Genomic DNA, 23209 nt, shown 5'->3' with positions numbered 1-23209 from the left:
ATGTGTATATTAAGATTTTTTACTCACGAAGCCTTTAGTGCTCATAAAACTAAAGAAATTCTTTCCAAATTAAAACATGTGGATCAAGAGGTGCAAGATTTATCAACAGAAATATGTTACCATGTGGAACTTGCTGAAGGTTGTAATTACCTTAATTTAAATCAAATTAAAATATTACAATGGCTCCTTTCTTCTCCTCTCAAACCTCATGCTTTGAGAAATGAATCTGCTTACAAATTTATCAATGATGATCAGATTATCATCGAAATTGGACCTCGGTAAGTTTATAAACCAGTTTTTAAGGTGTAAAAAATATTATACTTATTGCGTTGCACATTCAAATAAGTAAAGAAAATTTATACAAAAAATAGAGATAGAGATTCCTTTAAATATTCTTTTTAAATTCATGATAATTTGTTTCAGATTCAATTTTTCGACAGCAGATTCAAGTAATGCAGTTCAAATATGTCATAGTGTTGGTCTCAATGATGTTGTACGCCTTGAAGTTTCCACAAGATATGTTATTACATTTAAACAATTCAAAAAAGTTAATACAGAGTTATTTGAAAAGTTGGCAGCCCCAATTCACGATAGGATGACACAGTGCATTTATACAGCAGAAAATCTACCTCGTCAAAGTTTCTATGAAAGCTTACCAAAGAATTTAGAACCGTGGTATGTGGTGCCATTGCAAGCTGAAGGAATGGTAGCAATGGAGAAAGTTAATAATGAATTAGGTATGATTATATAGTATTTTCCAGTAGTGCTGTGTGGCTACGGCACTAAAGAATTTAGCCACCCCCTCTCTTCCCGTGGGTGTCGTAAGAGGCGACTAAGAGATAACAAGGTTCCACAACCACCTTGGAACTTACGAAGCCGACCGATGGCGGGATAACCATCCAACTGCTGGCTTTGAAATACACAGGCCGAAGACGGGCAGCAGCGTCTTCGGTGCGACAAAGCCAGTACTGCGGTCACCAACCCGCCTGCCCAGCGTGGTGACTATGGGCAGGACACATGAGTTCACGTTATTTTTGGCGTAAACTTGTGGAGGCCTATGTCCAGCAGTGGACTGTATAGGCTGTAATGATGATATAGTATTTTCCAATTATTATTTAAACTTTTTTCTTTATAATTTTTAGGCATGGAACAACAACATAGTCCAGTAAAATTTCATATTTTTTTGTATATAAAATGAAATCTACATACAATAATTGGAAAATTATTTTAATATTTTTCTTTAGCTCCAAATTCAATTTAATTTTTTTGCCAATGGTGTTTATATAAAGTACTGCCATATTTCTCTTTTAATGTTTTATACTATTTAGGATTTTTCATTTATAGGATTTATTGTTTTTTTTTTTTCTGATATTTTAATTGGTATTGTGATTCTTAGGTTTAGCTTTTGATTCTTGGGATAAGGAGTTCTATATGGATTTATTTGTCAATAAACTGAAAAGAGATCCTACAAGTGTAGAGTTGTTTGACCTAGCACAAAGTAATAGTGAACATTCTCGTCATTGGTTTTTTAAGGTGAGCAAATTGTTGCCGGCATTAATTATTAAAATAATGTTTATATGTAATTAATATTTCCTTCCTATGTTCTTTTAAGGGTAAGATAATTTTAGATGGTAAAGAAATAAATGAATCGTTAATTGATATGGTGGCTTCGACTCAAAAATCGTCAAATGATAATAATGTAATTAAATTTGGCGATAACAGCAGGTATTATTAGGTTTTACTCTATTTAATTTTATTCTATTTTTTTTTTCAACTACAAATTATTTAAATAGTAATTAAATAATATTTATTTACAGTGCCATCAAAGGTTTTAAACATACAAAACTGAAACCTATCGATGTGAAAGTCCCTTCTCAAGTGATTGAAGAAATCACCGAGTCTGACATAATATTTACTGCTGAGACTCATAACATGCCAACAGCAGTGGCACCCTTTAGTGGGGCAACCACAGGGACTGGGGGACGTATTAGAGATGTACAAGGAGTTGGCCGAGGAGGCTATACAGTTGCTGGAACTGCAGGGTACAGTGTTGGGAACTTATTAATACCAGGTTATTGTTATTTACCAATGACAAAAATTTTTAATTTGATAAGTAGTGATAGGTATAAAAAGTCTGACTTAATATGTTGTTCAACATGTGAGCAGGTTATGATTTACCTTGGGAAGAAAAGAGCTGGGAATATCCAAGTAATTTTGCAAGGCCTTTGCAAATTATCATTGAAGCGAGTAATGGTGCTTCAGACTATGGTAACAAATTTGGAGAACCTCTCATCTCAGGTATGAACCTCTGTAGATTTAACTTAACAAAATTGTAACTGACATTTTTTTATGCAACATTATTTCCTTGTGTTTTTTTACTGACATGAAAATTATTTTTCAGGATTTGTCCAATCTTATGGCTTGAATAATGGGGATAATGTGAGAGAGGAATTTGTCAAACCTATTATGTTTAGTGGAGGTATTGGTTATATGCCTCATTCCATGATTAAAAAAAATAAACCAGATAAAGGTAATAATGTTACTTCATTATATAATTTTAGTTTTAACTTTGCTTATCTTTTTAACTTCAATGTACTGTTGCAATGTGTCTAGGTTTTTGTCACTTACCATCTATTTAAATAATTATATTTAAAAAATGGTTAGAAAAAAAGAGAAGATGTTTAGAAGAAATTTTAGTTCAGGTAGAAAAGTGAGATTTCTCCAGTTTATTCATTTATTTATTTATTTAACACCAACAAAATAGACACTGACAATAGACAGACATAATCATAAACAAAGTATCTTAAACGGTAAGCGTTATCTTAATTATAGGTGTTACACTCATTCTATTAATTTAAGCACGTATACATAAAGATTATTATAACAAGCAATATTAATTAAAATACATTTAAAAAACAATTCCAACATAGTTAAATAAAATCCCGATCAATTGACCATACAGTTGAAATGATAAACAATTTTATATGATTTGATTATAAAATTAAATTAACATTAATGAATAAATCGCTGTTATTTTAAAACTAAATGTGTAATCTAAAATTGATAATTGAAAATCTATTTACATATATTAAAAAAAAAATGATATATAATCATAATTTATTATAGAATAAAAAAAAAAATTAAGGAACTATGTCATGCGATTAATAATTGTGTTTGCTCGCAAACGAAAAAAAATCGACTTCAATTAAATCGACAAGTAATAACAACGTAGATCGACGAAAAAATAGTCAAGCAACTACGCGTTATCAAAGATTACTCAAAAAGTAGTTATCAGATCTCGATAAAATTTATATGTGACCACATGATAAACATCAGCTTTCGATTAAATTAAAAATTATCAAAATCGGTACACCCAGTAAAAAGTTATTGCGGATTTTCGAGAGTTTCCCTCGATTTCTCTGGGATCCCATCATCAGATCCTGGTTTCCTTATCATGGTACCAAACTAGGGATATCCCCTTTCCAACAAAAAAAGAATTTTCAAAATCGGTACATCCAATAGAAAGTTATGCGGTATAATACAACGTAGGTCGACGAAAAAAGCGTCAAGTAAAAACGCATTATTAGATATAACTCGAAAAGTAGTTGTTAAATCTCAAATAAATTTAAATGGGACCAATCGACACACACCACCTTTTGATTAAAACAAAATTTGTCGAAATCGGTCTACCCGGTCAAAAGTTCTGATGTAACACTGATACTGCTTGCTGATAAACAAGAGCAGAGGCACGACTCTTGACGCGTTAAGTAACAAACTCCTTTGGTACAGGGGAACCGCGTACTGGAGTGTTAGAATTATTCCTATCCTTGGGCAGTTAACACCGGCATAAATCACAAATCCATTGGTTTCAGATGTCATAAAAGTGAAATCCTGCATTTAAATTCTCGTGCAAATGACAAGATATCTGTCCTTACAATGACTGCACCGTAATGATAAATTTTTATCTAGTGGTTCGGGACAACCGGCGCATTCGGCCATATTATAATTTTATTTATAATAAATGCGAAAAGAAAAAATAGAAAAATAAACTAAATAAAAGACGATTAAAGCAAAAAACAACAATAGTTTTGTCCCAGAAGCAATAGAGGTTTGAACCCAGACACTGTCGAACGCTCGGGTCGCTCTCCGCACGATACGCTAGCGCGAGCGCTATGAAAGTGGCTAAAATTACTGATTAGTTGAAACGATAAAAATTCAACTACAGCAAAGATGTCAATGAACTCTTATAATTTGCACAAAAGGCACACGAAATACCCTCGCATTAACACAGTAACTAATACTTGAATTTGAAACCACTAACAGTTTTAAGACTTTTTTTGTTAAATTTCTTATAAAATTAAACACCAAACTATTCAAAATTACACACAAAGTTGGAGTTTCTGGAACTGAACTCGATTTGATAAAGTATAGCACTTAATAACAACACAAATCTTAATGATTTAAATTAATAGCAAGACGACTTAGCAATACGTGTTTACTGTTCGACAGCCAATCTACTCAGTTGCTCCTCAAGTCAACTCAGTCAACTCAGTTGCTTCTTTTTGCGATGAAGAGGGTCACTCAATTTTTTTTTTTTGTGTTTAGTTTAACTTTTAAACGTTGATAGCTAAAGTAGTATTAAATAGCAATGTAGTATAAATATGAATAGGTACATTGTTAATATTATTCCAGGTATGTTCCTCGTAAAAGTTGGAGGTCCAGTGTATCGTATTGGCGTGGGTGGTGGAGCAGCCTCTTCGGTAGCTGTACAAGGTGGAGGTTCTAGAGATCATGCCCTTGATTTCGGAGCAGTACAAAGAGGTAAGTAAAAATAAAAAATAACGTGTGAATTCAAAATAACACAGGCAGTCCTCGTTCTTACGGCATGTTAGGTTCTCGACATATGCGACGTAAATCGAAACGATGTAAGTCGAGACATATTTTTTCATAATTATGTTTACATGTAAAACTCAAAGATTAGGATCTCACACGGACTCAAAATTAAAAAAAAAAAAAACTGCCTTTATAACAAAGGATATATAGAGCCTTTATACCAAAAGTATGTTCTTTAAATAATTATATGAATTGCTAGTTATTTTTTAACCGACTTCAAAAAAAGGAGGAGGTTACTCAATTCGACCGTATATATGTTTTTTTTAACCGACTTCCAAAAAAGGAGGAGGTTCTCAATTCGACTGTATTTTTTTTTTTTTTTTTTTTTTTTTTAATGTATGTTACATCAGAACTTTTGCCCGTGTGGACCGATTTCGACAAATTTTGTTTTAATCGAAAGGTGGTGTGTGCCAATTGGTCCCATTTAAATTTATTTGAGATCTAACAACTACTTTTCGAGTTATATCTAATAATGTGTTTTTACTTGACGCTTTTTTCGTCGACCTACGTTGTATTATACCACATAACTTTCTACTGGATATACCGATTTTGATAATTCTTTTTTTGTTGAAAAGGGGATATTCCTAGTTTGGTACCGTGATAAGGAAACTAGGATCTGATGATGGGATCCCAGAGGAATCGAGGGAAACTCTCGAAAATCCGTAATAACTTTTTACTGGGTGTACCGATTTTGATAATTTTTAATTTAATCGAAAGCTGATGTTTATCATGTGGTCACATATAAATTTTATCGAGATCTGATAACTACTTTTTGAGTAATCTTTAATAACGCGTAGTTGCTTGACTATTTTTTCGTCGATCTACATTATATTACTTGTCGATGTAATTGAAGTCGGTTTTTTTTTCGTTTGCGAGCAAACACAATTATTTAATGTATGTTCGGGGATAACTCCGTCGTTTATGGACCGATTTCGATAATTCTTTTTTTTTTTTTTTTGTTGGAAAGGAGATATCCCTAGTTTGGTACTATGATAAGGAAACCAGGATCTGATGATGGGATCCCAGAGAAATCGAGGGAAACTCGAAAATCCCCATAACTTTTTACTGGGTGTACCGATTTTGATGATTTTTAATTTAATCGAAAGCCGATGTTTATCATGTGGTCACATTTAAATTTCATCGAGATCTGATTACAACTTTTTGAGTAATATTTGATAATGCGTATTTATTTGACATTTTTTTTTTGTCTACCTATGTTATTTTACTTGTCGATATAATTGAAGTCGGTTTTTCTTCGTTTGCCAGCAAACACAATTATGGTATTTATGTGTTATTAATTTTAATAATAATGATAAAACTTTAATTATCAAAATATGAGAAATAAATTAATTAAACTTTTGGCTTCAAAAAACTATCAATTCTAGATTGCTTCGCTTCTTTCTTCTTGCTATCATACAGGTCTTGGTAACACTGGTGGTCTCACTCACTTCGATCGAAATCGAAACAATTGACGTATGCTTAAGAAATAGTGTCAAAACAATGTTCGACGTAACTTGAAACTACGTAACTCGAGGACTGCCTGTAGTATAAATTATGCTCCAACAGTCTGACTGATTATCCTCTTTGAAGATGATGTTTTTACCAGCTATGGAACAATTAACGTTTGATATAGTACCTACATTAATCTAAGTAAGTTATTATATGTTATTTTTTTTAATAGGTGATGCTGAAATGGGAAATCGCCTAAATAGAGTCGTACGAGCATGTTTAGAAGCAGATATAAATCCTATTGAATGTAAGTTGTTTTATTTTAAAAGTATAAATAATATTATTCGTTAGTATAATATGTTTCTATGCATTATCTATAATTTTATAGCTATTCATGACCAGGGAGCTGGGGGTAATGGTAATGTTTTAAAGGAATTGGTTGAGCCAGAAGGTGCAGTTGTATTTACAAAAGAATTTCAACTTGGAGATCCAACTATTACTACACTAGAACTTTGGGGTGCAGAATATCAAGAAAACGATGCGCTATTGTGCTATAAAGACAACAGGAAAATTCTGGAAGGTGATACTTATTTATACATAAGCTGAATACTCAATTTGATTTTTATAAATTTTAATTTTTAACCGACAACAAAAAAGGAGGAGTTTACTCAATTCGACCGTATATATATATATATATTATATGTATAAATATATATATATATATATATATATATATATATATATATATTTTTTTTTTTTTTTTTTTTTTTAATGTATGTTCGGCGATAACTTCGTCGTTTATGAACCGATTTTGATAATTCTTTTTTTGTTGGAAAGTACATATCCTAAGTGTGATACCACGATAAGGACACCAGGATCTGATGATGGAATCCCAGAGAAATCGAGGGAAACCCTCAAAAATTTACATAACTTTTTACTGGATGTACCAATTTTGCTGATTTTTAATTTAATCGAAAGCCGATGTTTATCATGTGGTCACATTTAAATTTCATCAAGATCTGATTACAACTTTTGGAGTAATGTTTGATAATGTGTATTTACTTTTTTTTTTTTCTCGTCTACCTACGTTGTATTACTTGCCGATGTAATTGAAGTCGGTTTTTTTTTCGTTTGCCAGCAAACAATTATTTGTGCAAATTGTTATAGGAATATGTCAACGTGAAAGATGTCCAGTGTCATTTGTTGGGGAAGTCACTGGAGATGGCTATATGAGTCTTGTGGAAGATAGTTACAATGAAGTGTATTTAGATAGATCAAATAGGGTTAAGCCTGATGTAAAGCCAAAGTTGCCCTATGATTTGCATTTAGAGGCTGTATTGGGTAATGATTTCAGTAATTTTGTGATGTTACAGTAGCTTTTTATTTATGTAATTAATTAAACTTTCTACTTTTAGGAAATATGCCAAGAAAAACTTTCGACTTGAAGCAAGATAAGAGAACAAAATTGCCTCTGTCATTGCCCAAAGACATTTCTGTAGAGAATGCTTTGAATCGTGTACTAAGACTTGTCAATGTTGCTAGCAAGAGATATTTAACTAACAAGGTATAGTAGTAACCTGTTACAGTGTCTATCTTTTCCGGCTCCTCGTCGTTTTAAATACCAACTTTAGTCACGAGCGGTTTATAAGTTTTTAGGGTAAAAAGAACAATATATGTACATTCATCCATTTGTCAACATCAGACACAGTTGTCATTATACTATTATGTATTTTTATGTTTAGTTCCACTTTATGCCAATTATGCTTTTTCTTTTTTTAACCGACTTCAAAAAAAGGAGGAGGTTACTCAGTTCGACCGTATATATATATATTTTTATGTATATTCGGGGATAACTCCTTCGCTTATGGACCGATTTTGATAATTCTTTTTTTGTTGGAAAGGGGATATCCCTAGTTTCCATGATAAGGAAACCAGGATCTGATGATGGGATCCTAGAGAAATTATTGAATATTTGTAAGAATATGCCAACAGTAATATTTTAATTATAATAGTTTTGGTGGTTGGTAATTTAATTTTATGTATGGTAACTCTCTCTGTGTCCGCCGGTCAAGGCGATCATCCATTTTGTGTAGCGCCGAAAGTAAAAAATAAAACAACGCAAATAATCCAATGTTATAACCTTTTATTTCGCTCCATCCGCTGCTAATATACCTGAAAAGAAATCGAGGAAAACTCTCGAAAATTTGCAATAACTTTTTACTGGGTGTACCGATTTTGATAATTTTTAATTTAATCGAAAGCTGATGTTTATCATGTGGTCACATATAAATTTATTTAATGTAAAATTAATTAATTATCGAGATCTGATTACTACTTTTTGAGTAATCTTTGATAACGCGTAGTTGCTTGACTATTTTTTCGTCGATCAACGTTGTATTACTCGTCGATGTAATTGAAGTCGGTTTTTTTTTTCGTTTGCGAGCAAACACAATTATTTAAAATTGATTGTTATTTTTGATACCCTTTTGTCGTTCCCTTGTTTGTTTTTGGTTGTTACTTGCCGGTGTACCTCAAGGCGGCGTTTTATCGCCTCTACTATTTTCAATATTTATCAATAATATAACTTCTCGTATAACTTCTCGCTACCATTTGTACGCTGACGATCTCCAGATTTATGCTCACTCCAAGTTAACTGATATTCCTTCTACAATTAGTTCATTGAATTCAGACTTAAATGAAATTGTTAACTGGAGTAATTCTTTTGGATTGAAAGTAAACCCCGTGAAAAGTCAGGCTATTATTATTGGTAGCTCTCGTTTGGTTCGTCGCTTAGATGAATCACTTCTGCCACCTTTTATTTTTAACAACAATATCATTCCTTACAGTACAGAAGTGAAAAACTTAGGCGTCATTTTTGACCGAAATTTGGCTTGGAATTCACAAATAAAGGAACTAAGCCGTAAGATGTTTTGTGCGATCAGTTCTTTGCGCAGGTTACGAAATATTTTACCTATCCCCACAAAGATTGTGTTAGCAAAAACGATCCTTCTACCTATCCTTGATTATGCCGACACCTGCTATCTTGACCTAAGGGAAGACCAACTTAATAAACTCGAGCGGATTCAAAATCTCTCTATTCGGTTTATTTTTGGGTTAAGGAAATATGACCACATCTCTGATTTTCGAAAGCAACTCGGGTGGCTCCCAATTAGGTTCCGCCGAAATACTCACTCTCTATCGCTTCTCTACTGTTCACTGTTCAATCCGAAGACGCCTTGATACTTAAAAGAACGCTTTGAATTATTATCGAATTCTCACGATCGGTCTCTCCGCTCTGATAGTAACCTCCTTCTTAAAATTCCATCTCATTCTTCTTCTTTTTACTCTAACTCATTCTCTGTCCAAGCGGCCCGACTATGGAATTCTTTACCCGTAAGTATACGGCGTGCACAATCATTAGAGTCATTTAAGAGCCATTTGAAAAACCATTACATAAAGTTGCTATAATATCGTTACTGATTTAGTGCTATATTTCTCGTGTACTCTGTCGTTTATATTTATAATATCTATTAGTTGTTTATATTGTATGTATGTATGTATGAATCTATGCATGTATGTATGTATGTATGTATGTATGTATGTATGTATGTATGTATGTATGTATGTATGTATAAGTATGTATATGTATGTTTATGTATGTACTCTTATATGTAGTTTCATGCCTGTAATTATATCTTATTCAAGTGTATGTATAGTTATATAATTATATGTGTTTACATATATTATTTTAAAGTACACCTCTATGCCGCTTTATTCTTATTCATCTCCTTTTTCTAAAGGTTGTCTGGAAGAGATCGCTCTTTAGCGATAAGACCGCCTTTTGTACATTCCTTTTTTTTGTTATTATTATTATTATTATTTCTCGCTTGTTTCTTTTTCTTTTATGTTATTTGTATTGTTTTTGGTTGTACAATAAAGTATATTTGTATTGTATTGTATTGTAACACTAGATATTTTCGTGACATTAATTTAGTGTGTATAATCATAATATAAATTATAAGATTTTATCGAGCATAACAATAATTATATTAAAAAAAAAAAAATGTTTAATTATATTAGGAAAACTTAACAAACAAAAAAGCCGCTAAAACAAACAAATCCGTTCAAATCAATACAATTATGTTCGACTTCTAACTACTTTCCTTCAAATGGGGTGGGGGGGTTCTGTAGTTATTACGGATCACGTTCCACAAGAAAAATATCCTAGTTTTTTTTAAATTTTACATTGTCTTAATATACTAGCTACTCTGGCAAGGTACTTCTGTATAACACGACTATAATTTACACTATATAACACTCTACGAGAAAAAAAATTTTTCCAATACGCAGTTCTTTAGTTGTATTCGTCAGTTAGTGATAATTTTCCTTTTACAGGTGTTTACTCGTTACGAACGAGTCTATCAAAGTTGCTCTTCTATTTAAAAATTCAAATTTAAAAACGAGATAGGATTTCTTTTTTGGCGTGGAACGTGATCCTCCCTTTAAAAATACTTGTATATATTTATGTCACAGGTGGACCGCTGCGTGACAGGGCTAGTGGCCCAGCAGCAGTGCGTGGGTCCTCTACACACGCCTCTAGCGGATTGTGCCATCATCGCGCTGGGCTTCCACGACCTCGTGGGCTCTGCGACGTCCATCGGCACGCAGAATATCAAGGGGTTGCTCGACCCCGCCGCCGGCGCGCGCCTGTCGCTCGGGGAGTCGCTCACCAACTTGGTGAGTTAACTAACTGGTTGCAGGGATTTAGTATATCTGTTGTCAGTACTGTTTGTCAATGATTTTAGTTTATAATCTGTCTTCCGAAAACAATATGGGAGGGTGTGTTGGTAAGTAAATGCAGATGTGTGGAAAAGGGCTGTGTCAGTGTTGAGTGTGGATAACGATGTTTCGATGTGGATACAGGCGCGTGTGTGTATGTATGTACTAGCTTGAACCCGCGTTAATTTGAGGTCAAACGTACTAAAATATTACATAGCAATCGGCACATTGAGAAAGTGGAAAAATTTCTTGCCCATCAAAACAAAGATCACTTGCCCACACGCTATTTTGACCTATCTGAAACTTTCCTTAATAAACTTGAACGCCTTTAAAACATGATCATCAGATTCATATTAGACTTGAGAAAGTACGATCGTATCTCAGATTATCGAGCACAGCTTTTATCTTTTCTCTATTCTATGATTTTCCATCCCAGTACTCCTCCATACCTAAAAAAATGCTTTACTTTTTTTGGCTCGGACGTTCCTAGTACGTTAAACCTTCGTTTTCAAGTCGACAACAAACTCAAACATCCTATATCCCATAGTCAATGCTCCAGTGAATCTTTTTGTGTTAAAGCTTTAAAAGCGTAGTCGATAAGTATTTTTAAGTGAAGTGTCAAAAACCATTATCTATCTACATATCGTCAATAACAATTATTTGTATGATTTTTATATATTATTTATTTGTATTATATATGTATGTCATTATTTTTTATGCATATTATTATGTAAATGTGTGTATGTGTACGTTTATGTATGTGTGTATATATTTTTTAGTGTTTTGTATATGCTGCGTATATGAATCTTATACTATGTATGTAATAATGTGTGCCTGTTACTTGTTACAAATGTTTCCTTTATAGACAGACATAATATGTAAGAAATCACTATCAATGATAAGACTGCCTTTTCACTTTATTTAGTTTGTATTTTTGTTTGTTTCTTTTTAATGTACTTGTGTGCAATAAAGTATAAATAAATAAATAAAAAGAATTTTTCATTTCGAGCTAGCGAGATTCGAAAAATTTCACCATCTTGTTTCCGAGCCAAACAGACTTGTGATATAAACCGAAGTGAGCAGCGATCGTGCGCAGGTGTTCGCGGGGGTGTCGGCGCTGGAGGACGTGAAGTGCTCGGGCAACTGGATGTGGGCGGGCAAGGCGGGCGCGGCGGGCGCGGCGCTGGTGCGCGCGTGCGGCGCGCTGTGCGGCGCCCTGCGCGCGCTGGGCGTCGCCGTCGACGGCGGCAAGGACTCGCTGTCCATGAGCGCCGCCGTGCGCGGCCGCGCCGGTGCGTAGCGTAGTACTTGTAGTGCCCTGCTCCCATTCCCGCCTGACTATGGCTGTCATATCGACACCAACAATTTATACTACGCCAATTCGACTTTTCGATAAGTTTGTTTTTTTAATGCGAACTTGATAAAATGTGTTTTTTATATGTAATAAAAAAATGTGAAATTGCAATGAATAAATTAACTATTAAAGATACCAAATTTCAAAAAGGTTTCTTAATTAATATAAAAGGTATCACGTTTTTCCCTTCTATAAGCCTCTATTGTAAAGTTCACTTTTAAGAGTTAGCTTAGTATAAATTGCTGGTGTCGATATGTATCATTATTTTTAAAAAAATAGCTATAACAGTCGGCTGTTACTTATAACACAAGCATTAAGTTGCTTACCATAGGGACAGACGACCGCGAGATTATAAGATGGATGCTTGGCGAACTTCGTACCGCCTATTTCTTTTCTTTTTTTGTGAATATAATAATTATTTACATTGAAATAAAATATAGCCTACCTTTCAAGTTGGATCAAACCTCACACGACGTGCAGATTTGATTAAATTCGGCTAAGTAGTTTAGGAGTCCATCATTGTGACGCGGACAAACAATGTGACGCGTAATTTATATATATTAAGATTTATAAGAAAAACTACTTTATTCAAATAGGCTTCAAAAAAACTTTTAAATCGTCACTACAAATAAAGATTACAAATGGGCGTGGCGTAATTAAAGGATAATCCTTCACCTGCAGCTGGAAAATATTATAACGAATCAGAAAAATACAATTCATGTTTAGTAAAAGTATCATGGTTTTTTAATTATTGGCCACTTTTCATTCATGTATCATGTTATTTTTGTGCTGTTGCCTAATTTTTTTTTTTACAAATGTAACCGATTTTTTTTTTAATTCTTTCAAATCATTTTTTCTTTTGTTTGATCGCTCATCGTAAGAAAAATGTATGGGGACTTGACTGATCAACTTACAAATAATTAGCCTATTCAATTGAGATTGTAAAAAAGTATAACAGATGGTATTTGATCCTTCGGTTTCAAAGAATTTTCATAATTTGTAAAAAATAAAGCCATTTATTTGTTTTATATAGTCCAGTCTCCGGGCACGCTAGTAGTGTCAACGTATGCACCGTGTCCTGACATCACAGTGAAGGTGGAACCCGCTTTATTACAAGAAGGTGCAGCTCTAATACACGTACCAGTGACGCCAGGAAAATATAGGTACTTAAAACTCCAATGTATTTTCACTAGCGACTTAATTTTGATCCTTGATTAGTTGACATTTATAACTGCCATTCCATTCCATAGTTCAAGTCATACTACGACTCAAAAGTCGCAGTATGACTTTAAAGTCTATGTTGCTTTTGGGCAATACCCTGAAATAACTATTAAAATGGTTTTAGCAGTTTTATTGATTATAAATTAAAAAAAGAACTAAAAAATATATATAATAATAAAGGCCGATTTATATTTGACTGACGTGACGACACGTATCGTGTCATGATGTGATAGCTAGCGTTTACATTATTATGCCGTCTTCTAACGCACCAGGACAATATTTTGAATCAATACAGCTGCAGCTCTAGAAAAGATCAAACATTTGAAATGTTCTTCTGTGAGTCTTCTGTGAGCTATCTTCTATAAGTTATCGGATTCTGATTTAGATTTTTAAAAAAAGAAAGAAAGAGAAGGAGATTTTGGATTCAGCCAATCATTTTACATTTTAAGTAAATAAACAAGCGACGCTGACGCATCATAACAGTACTGCCGCGCATACACATTAATTGATGTTCATCACTCCACTTCTATCGCTGTGTGGCTAGGGCAGTAAGAATATAGCCACCCCCTCTCTTCCTGTGGGTTTCGTAAGAGGCGACTAAGGAATAACACAGTTCCACTACCACCTTGGAACTTAAAAAGCCGACCGATGGCGGGATAACCATCCAACTGCTGGTTTTGAAATACACAGGCCGAAGACGTGCAGCAGCGTTTTCGGTGCGATAAAATCAGCTCTGCGGTCACCAACCCGCCTGCCCAGCGTGGTGACTATGGGCAAAACACATGCCATTTTTGGCACGAACTTGTGGAGGCCTAGGTCCGGCAGTGGACTGCGATAGGCTGAAATGATGAATGATGACTCCACTTCTATATGTCTTGACGTGTTGTCTTATATCCTATCCCCTTTCCCGCGAAACAGGCGTTCTAATGTAAAAACAATTTTAAAAATCGGATAAGTAGATCCCGGGATCAGTGCGTGCAAACAAACTTTTGCAATTGTATAAAAAGTAGATTTCCATTGTAAGTGACCTTTACTACGTTACTAATTATATTTCAATTTATCGTTTAAATAATGTTTAATGTTGATAAGAATGTCGTAACCCTAATTTTATCATTAGATAAAATGTCAAAAGTTCAAGTTGATCGCCGGTTAAAGATCTTTAAAATGTTTAAATTAATATATAAAATGTATATTATGCATTTATAAATATAAAAAATAATAGTAAAAATAAATACTAAATAATGTTGCATAATTTTAGTCTCTTCGACATCAGTAATTATGTTTGATGTTAATTTTGTTATGTTACTACCCAAATTCATTTATTTATATACATATTGGGATATTTCTGTATATTTTACAGGCTCGGAGGTTCATCTCTAGCACAATGCTACAAACAGCTCGGCCAAACTCCGCCAGACTTGGACGATCCTACTGTACTAAAAGCATTATTCAAAGTTACACAAAAGTTGCTCAAAGGTAAGCTAATACAAAAAAAAAAACTCCGCAGCTAATTAATTTTCGATGTTTTAATGAAAAATGTATAAACATACTTGTTATTATAATAAATATATTTTAAAAAATCGATAGAATCGTATTTGAATAGTAATTTTTTAAAATTTATTTTTTTCATAGAAAACAAATTAATTTCTGGTCATGACATCAGTGAAGGAGGTTTTATTACCACTGTCTTAGAAATGGGTATAGGTGGCATTCGCGGACTAAACATTGATTTGAAAGTGGAAAACAATGTATCTGTTATCGAGGCCCTATTCAATGAAGAACTCGGTATTGTAATAGAAGTAGACCAAAGCAATGTGGATTACGTTTTAAATGAATATAAGAAACAGAGTGTATATCCTAAAGTTATTGGTAAAACTGGAAAGTATGGTATGGAATCTCAGGTAAGCAAGCCATGTTAAATATTATAAAACGAAAAACTATAAATGACTTTTTTATCCGAGTGGACTTATAATATTTTTAATTGTGATTTTGCAATAATTTACAGACAGAAACTCAGAAATTGTTCTTGTTGACTCTGATTGTAGCTTGTAACATTGTAACTGTAATTTGTAACGTTTTGTGCAGTTTAGGTACATACTATAACAACAAATAAATGGCCCTCTGCTGGACATAAACTTTTCTAAAGTCCATATACACATTTTTTTTTTCTATAGGTGAATGTGAAAGTGAATGGTGAGACAGTCTTAAACACACAATTGATAAACGTATATAGGATGTGGGAAGAAACTAGCTATCGACTAGAATGCCTTCAGGCTAATTCTAGCTGTATCGAACAAGAGTGGACAGGTATGACTAAAAAACGTATACTTATGATACATAATATATATAAAGTAAAGTATTAAGAATCAGAAATCCAAGTTTTACTTAATTTAAACTAAACGATTTCTTTTTTTATATTGTTTAATATTTTTCTTATTGTAGATTTTTTTAAATACCTAATTTTTTAATTCATTGCGAGTGTACAATAAACTCTTTAGAGTTTATGTTTACAGCCTTCGATATAAAAACGATTTGTACAATATTATTGTGTAATAAATAAATAAATAAACTTTTATTCAAGAGTATTAATCCTGAATCTTTATTATATAGGTCTCGCAAAACGTAAAGGAGTAAAATATAATGTCACATTTGATCCATCTGCAGCAATGATGAAAACAAAGTCAATCAAGGTGGCAGTATTAAGAGAGGAAGGTAAAAAATTAAACACTAGAATTTAGCATGTTTTTTTTTAAATTCCTTATGGATGTAAAACAGAATTTTTATTTACAAAACCTTGAAATACTATTTGAAATTTATTTTTTAATTTTTACCAGTTAGGCATAGAATCAGTTACTTGGCCAAATCGATGGAGCTTAGCTAGGTCATATAAATTATAAGAAGATCTCAAACACAAATGTTAAAATCACTTTTTTTTAGAAATATAAATACAATTATGATGATTTAGGTACAAATGGTGATCGCGAAATGATTGCATCGTTGATGATGGCAAACTTCGACGTGTTTGATGTAACAATGAGCGATTTGCAAGCTAAAAAGATTACCTTGGATGCTTTTCAAGGATTAGTCTTCCCCGGTGGCTTCAGTTACGCTGGTAAGTCGTACTACATAAAACTTAATTTGAATTTAATATTAATAAATATAAAAGGGGATCGGACAAATTTTTAGAAAGCGTTTTAAATTAATCTTTATAGATACTTATTTCGATAAAAAATAAAATTTTATTTATTTATAGCCTTTTAGGTACTCAAGATCATGTTTTAATATTGTTTAAAAATCCCGCCATAATGTTACGTTATGTCATCTGAGAGCGCGTAGCGCCATTTGGAGTAATAACAATTCCACCTAAGGTCCACAACGCCATCGATCACGACCGCTAAAATTTGGCGAATTTTGTAAGTGGAACGCATATTTGATCACTTTTAAGTGACAGGCGTCAGCTCGTAATATCGCGGCTTAGTGAAAACATGATGCGGGCGATGCGGACGCTTAGTGGAACGCGGCCAATGCTTGATTCTACAAATGACGTCACGTACTGTAGTTGGTGTTTCAGTTCAGATTAAAAATATTGTTAATGACAACATTTTATTTCTTCATTTAAAAATATTTAAATAAATTATATTAAATTATTATTCGATAAATAATGATTAAACAGTATATTTATTTTATCTTAAGTATATTACAGATTTTAATCTGATTACTGTCCGATCTCCTATTATGTAAATTACATAGGGAATAATTTTGAAGTACTACTAGAGTAGGTAAAACTAGTAACGAAATATACAATAAACCGTAGCTAACGTGTCAATAAAAGAGAGATATAAAGAAGCATCCTTTAGTCGATTGAAATTTGTCTCGAAACATCGCTCTTAGCGATAACGCCGTCTTTATTTATATGCTATACTTTATGTGTATTAATTGTGGTGTATAATTCGTTTATGTTATATTTTAGACACACTGGGTTCAGCGAAGGGTTGGGCGGCTGCTATTCTTTTCTCTGAATCTCTAAGAGCTCAGTTTGCTAACTTTAAGAGTAGAAGCGACACATTCTCCCTTGGTGTGTGTAACGGTTGCCAGTTAATGGCGATCTTGGGATGGATTGACGCTGACAATAAAACTAAGAGTAATAGTCAGATATTCCTCGACCATAACTTATCTGAAAGGTTAGCTTTTTATTTTGAATCGAAATTACTGTGAAAACTATGTTTTGGTTTTATATTTGATTTAAGGGTAAAGCTTTAGATTAGGTAAAACCGAATTTCGGGACCGTGGGGGGATGGGGGGGAGAGGGTGGGGAACGCTACCCCTGGTACCACTGTCACACCTCGGAACTCCATGGTTATGGAGATATCCATGGTTACACACCCTCTCCCCCCCCCATCCCCCCACGGTCCCGAAATTCGGTTTTACCTAATCTAGATCTTAGCCGATTTAAGTACAATGTTAAAATAATGCGATGTTTTTTAAAACACTGGACTGTGGTAAGGTAATATGGTAATTAACAATATCAAACAACTCCAATTACATCGACAAGTAATAAAACGCAAAAAGACGAAAAAAATAGTCTACGTCTTATCAAAGATTACTAAAAAAGTAGTTATCAGATCTCGATCATATTTAAATTAGACTACAAGACAAGTATCAGCTTTCGAATAAAACGAGAATCATATAATCGGCATACCCAGTGAAAAGTTATGCGGTATAATACAACGTAGGTCGACGAAAAAAATCAACTAAATACGCATTAATAATAGATATCGATAAGACCTCCTTTTTATTAAAAAGAAAATATCAAAATCGGTCCACCCAGTCAAAAGTTTTGAGGTAAATACATAAAAAAATACAGTTGAATTGAAACTACTTTATTGGAAGTCGGTTAAAAATATAATCTGCAGTTTTAGGCATTAACCAACCACTGAATTATGTAATTGTTGAACATTTATCACTGTACCTTATAAAGATGCAAGTTTCAAGAGAGTTTGATGCTCAATATATTATGCCTGTAAACTGAAAATTAATAAACAACTTTACTTATGACTTATAGATACGAATGTCGATGGATCGCCGTTAAGATCAATGAGCGATCAAACGATGTTTGGTTCCAAGGAATGGGCGACAGTGTTTTGGGTGTGTGGGTCGCACACGGGGAGGGTCGGTTTACCGTGTCTGAACCTGAAATATTTGGCAAGTTATGGTCTAACGGGCAAGTAGCCATGCAGTATGTTGATGATGATGGTCTTCCAACTGAAGTATATCCTATGAACCCTAACGGAAGCCCTGGTATGTTTTCATAATAAAAACACCTTTATATTTCAAATTGATTTTATTATCAATAATGTCAGTCTACTTGTTACCTTAAAGGTTTATAAATGACACTATATTATGTACATGTTGTCTCTTAAGTCTTATCAGTCTAATTATATATATATATATATATATATATATATATATATATATATATATATATATATATATATAAAATTAAACTATATTTCAACTTTTAGTATTAATGAATGAAAAAATATACCCTGAATTAAACCTTATTATAGGCTAGCTGATGGAAACTTAATCTCAAAGCTAAGGAGTGCCCTAAATTAAGGGTTTTTTTTGTATATTATCATAGATTCTAATAGTATACAATATTCACAGATGGAATAGCAGGCGTCCGTTCTCCAGATGGTCGTCACTTAGCCATGATGCCGCATCCCGAGCGTTGCGTGTTGAGTTGGCAGTGCCCCTCGCCTCTGCCGACTACTGGCCTTGCCTCGCCCTGGCTGAGACTGTTCCAGAACGCGTATGCTTGGGCGTCTCAGTGTTAAGCTGTCTATACTGATGCAACAGTCTTGATACACTAGCGGCTGGCTGGTCATGGCTGAAGCTTTTTTAGAATGTGTACTAATGAAAACAACTATCAGAGCGAAACTACTATTTAAAAAAATATATATTAAAATAATATTATGGTTGTAATTGAGAAAATATATTTTCAGGATATTTATATGAATGAATTTAATTGTACTGAATTGTTATTATAAAATTGGATCTTTCTTTATATGTGTTTGTATTTCGGTGTACATTAAGAATAAATAAATAAACAGGCGTGGTTTTGCGGATCGAAAGTTATTAGTATAATTGAAACATTAATTAAATATTTTATTAAAAATATTTAGCATAATATACATTCCATTAACTGTCTCGAATATAAAAATCACCGACATTTTATTCCTAATATGGTCAGGGGAAAGTTTCTTTGTATTTAATATAGAAATTCAAGGTACGATTTTACAAAATTTATTTTAATGAATTATATATATATATATATACCAGCTGACCCCGCAAACTGTGTTTTGCCATATATGTTTTAACCCCTTAATCCCCTATAACTTAGCTGTATGAAAATTAGATGTTGGCTGATTCTCAGACCTACCCAATATGAACACAAAATTTTATAAAAATCGGTGCAGCCGTTTCAGATGAGTATTTTAACTAACATTGTGACAGGAGAATTTTATATATAAGATATATTTATATTTCATAAGATATATTATATATATGTACCATTTTATTCAAAAACTTCAAAAACTATAATTGGTGGAAATGCTGGATATTGTAAAATTAATTTGTGTTAATATTTTTTTATTACGTAGGTATATCTTTTTGTTTCCCAAATATTAAATAAATAAATAAATAAACTTGGTGTCATCTCGTAGGTGGTGTCACAGAGACCAACATAGATGGAAATCTAACCGGGCAGGGTCAGGGTTATATGGTGGATGCATTAAGACTATTATATATAATATATAATTATAGTTGCATCCATTTTGGTGGCTATAGACTGAAAAAAGCTTAAACCAATTTTATGCTACTCTTACTGACACTGCATTTGGTCCATAAGTCACACCTTTGTTTTTTCGCGGCTTGCGTCGCATTTGTCCCTTTTTTAAAGCAAAACTTTAAAATGCATAAATTTTGTCACCCATTTTGGCGGACAGAAAAGCAAATGAAAAATGGCAGGAAACTGTTTTTTATTTTTTTATTTCATTTTTAAAATGTCACCGTTACAAAAAATACAACTGGAACAATAGGTACGAATACAATACGAAAAGACCTTTTCCCCGACCTATTACAATTCTGAAGTGAATCATGTTATTAAAATATATTCATAAATAAGATATATATTTTGTAATACAAATGTAATTAGTTTATTGTATTAGAAAATAAGGAATTCTATATGAATATTTAAATTTAATTATACATGTTATATTTTTAAAAAGATTTTTTATATTTTAAGAAATATATATGTTTTTAATAAAACATTTATTGTAAAGGATTTTTATTTATATAAAACAACGAAAGACAACATCAAGAAAAAAAAAGTAAACATTTTACAAATATTTATATTATTTCACTTAATTAGAAAAATATTTTATAAATTAAGTCAGTTTTAACTGGAATAAATCTAGTATAATATGTATTTTTTATTGATGAGAATTCCTCTCACTAAACAAATAAAATATGTAACATTATTCACATAGTATAACATTATTATTATTAATCTTGTAGTAATAAAGTCTGCCTCTAGGATGTTAACAAAATTAAAAAAAATTATCTATACAATTAATTTTTCCTAATTATCCAAGAACTACAGGGCTTAAAGAGTAGTGTACTACATTATTTTTAAATACTATTTAAAAAAAAAAAAATTAAAACTTCACAATTAATTTTTCCCAATTACCCAAGAACTACAGGGCTTAAAGAGTAGTGTACTGCATTATTTTTAAATACTATTTATTAGTCATGATAGGAACAACGCCGCGCCGGCGCAACCGTCACAACCATGGATTGTACCTGTTGCGCTGGCGGTTGCGGGTTCAATCCCAGCACATGACAAACATTTGTATTGGCCATACAGGTGTTTGCCGTGGTCTGGGTGTTTGTGTAGTCCTTGTGGGTCTCCCCAAAGTGCCTCAGAGAGCATGTTAAGCGGTCGGTCCCGGTTGTTATCATGTATACCTGATAGCGGTCGTTACTCATAGTAGGGATATATATATCCACCAACCCGCATTGCAGAGCAGCGTGATGGATTAAGCTCTGATCCTTCTCCTACATGGGGAAAGAGGCCTATGCCCAGTAGTGAGATATTACAGGCTGAAGCGTATCATGGGAACAAGCCCTTTAACTACATAGAGTAAGAAACCCAACAGTGGAATGTTACATGCGGAATAAATCAATCAATCATTAAAATCATGACATTAGTTATTAAACACCACTCATCATTATAATAAGTTAGTGTGGAAAAATTCATTAAACCTAGCATGGAGAAAAAACGATTGTGCTTTAGACCACACTACTGAAGTAAAACTTCTTTAGCTCCTACAGCAATATACAAAATTAACTATCTTTCTATCTTCACTATCTATCTCCCGCTCAATATCCGTTCACCTTGCCCGATCATACTTTTTGTAACTCTTTCGTCACACATTCACCAGATTACTCATCAAGTCTAGCATATGTAAAGAAGTTTTACTTTAAAATCATAAAAAGATTTGTATTAAAATAAATTTAAAAGAATATTTACAAATTCATAGTAATAATTTCCTGTAAGGTTTTACTCAGGTCCTTTCTCCGAGATTTTTCTAATGCTTCGCATAACACAAAAAACCATCTTTGTTTGTCAGCCTTTTCCAGAAACAAGTTGATCAACTCAGACGTTTTGTCTTCTACAGTATTGTATTTTGTATCAATTTCATCAATCTTACATTCTCGGATTTTAAGATTTCTGCCCAAGTCTCGCCAAAACCTCCCAACTTCCTCCACAAGTGTTTCTTTGATTCGGTCTTTTTTCATTAAGCTTACTTCACTAATAGCATAATTATTACTTTTTTTGTTTTCTTTATTGTCTAATACTGTTGCTGTTGGTAGATTATCAATAACTACAATAAAAAGGTAAGTTTTATGTTAGTATTAAATGACTTAAGATTTACGATTTTTTTTTTTGGTTTTACGAATCAATTAGGAATAAAAATATTGAATTTTAATATATCTTACCGTATTGATTAACATATTCTTTACCAATATGATTAACTTCATAGTTACAAATTCTTTTTAAAAGTTCGTTATCGTTTAGTAGACGAGCTATTTCTTTTAAGGGTCCAACATTTTCTTCTGATAAAATACATCTTATTTCTAGAATCTTTAATAACTGGCCTATTGTATTTATTTGTTCAAACCTTCTATTAGAATCTATGTCATCTTTATAAAACTCTTTTAGTTTATTTAGTAAGTGATTATGATTGTCACTTTTTCCGACATTAATCACAATTTGTTGTTTAAGATGGGTATATTCAGATAAAGTCATAATTTAATAGACTAGTAGTAGAAACATAAACATTAAATAGTCTAGTACTAAAGAAAAATGAGCAATTTTTATTTAGAAATTAGGTTCACAAAAGCGTATGTAGTGTTGTTGTGTGATTCAGATAAATTGACATTTTTTTG

The 23209-nt window shown here is 32.7% G+C and overlaps 2 protein-coding genes across 2 annotated transcripts; one reads left to right on the top strand and one right to left on the bottom strand.

Annotated features, from left to right (window-relative positions):
• Positions 1 to 19709, top strand: LOC123654619 (phosphoribosylformylglycinamidine synthase). Its single transcript, XM_045590514.1, has 23 exons — positions 1 to 278; positions 424 to 737; positions 1397 to 1533; positions 1613 to 1725; positions 1818 to 2071; positions 2167 to 2298; positions 2402 to 2530; positions 4693 to 4821; positions 6575 to 6649; positions 6731 to 6922; positions 7510 to 7683; positions 7758 to 7906; positions 10876 to 11079; positions 12218 to 12413; positions 13509 to 13638; positions 15057 to 15172; positions 15329 to 15597; positions 15871 to 16003; positions 16307 to 16408; positions 16662 to 16808; positions 17667 to 17877; positions 18759 to 18994; positions 19364 to 19709. The coding sequence occupies exons 1-23, from the start codon at positions 1 to 3 to the stop codon at positions 19531 to 19533; spliced, it is 3990 nt and encodes a 1329-aa protein (XP_045446470.1). The 3' UTR covers positions 19534 to 19709.
• Positions 19710 to 22256: 2547 nt separating this feature from the next.
• On the bottom strand, positions 22257 to 23209 carry LOC123654618 (fas-associated death domain protein). Its single transcript, XM_045590512.1, has 2 exons — positions 22760 to 23209; positions 22257 to 22644 (listed from the first exon to the last, which is right to left on the bottom strand). Exons 1-2 carry the CDS (start codon positions 23067 to 23069, stop codon positions 22286 to 22288), a joined length of 669 nt encoding a protein of 222 aa, XP_045446468.1. The 5' UTR covers positions 23070 to 23209; the 3' UTR covers positions 22257 to 22285.

The sequence above is a fragment of the Melitaea cinxia genome, chromosome 6 (assembly GCF_905220565.1).
Source record: "Melitaea cinxia chromosome 6, ilMelCinx1.1, whole genome shotgun sequence".
NCBI classification, from domain to species: Eukaryota; Metazoa; Arthropoda; class Insecta; order Lepidoptera; family Nymphalidae; genus Melitaea; species Melitaea cinxia.
This window is presented reverse-complemented; position numbering and strand designations above follow the sequence as displayed.

Excerpts from the sequence above, each read along its gene's own strand:
- LOC123654619 (XM_045590514.1), top strand. The coding sequence starts at position 1 with ATGTGTATATTAAGATTTTTTACTCACGAAGCCTTTAGTGCTCATAAA. Across the intron at positions 738-1,396 it reads GAAAGTTAATAATGAATTAG|GTTTAGCTTTTGATTCTTGG; the intron begins GTATGATTATAT and ends TGTGATTCTTAG. Across the intron at positions 15,598-15,870 it reads AGTATGGTATGGAATCTCAG|GTGAATGTGAAAGTGAATGG; the intron begins GTAAGCAAGCCA and ends TTTTTTCTATAG.
- LOC123654618 (XM_045590512.1), bottom strand. The coding sequence starts at position 23,069 with ATGACTTTATCTGAATATACCCATCTTAAACAACAAATTGTGATTAAT. Across the intron at positions 22,645-22,759 it reads AGAATATGTTAATCAATACG|TTATTGATAATCTACCAACA; the intron begins GTAAGATATATT and ends TTTTTATTGTAG.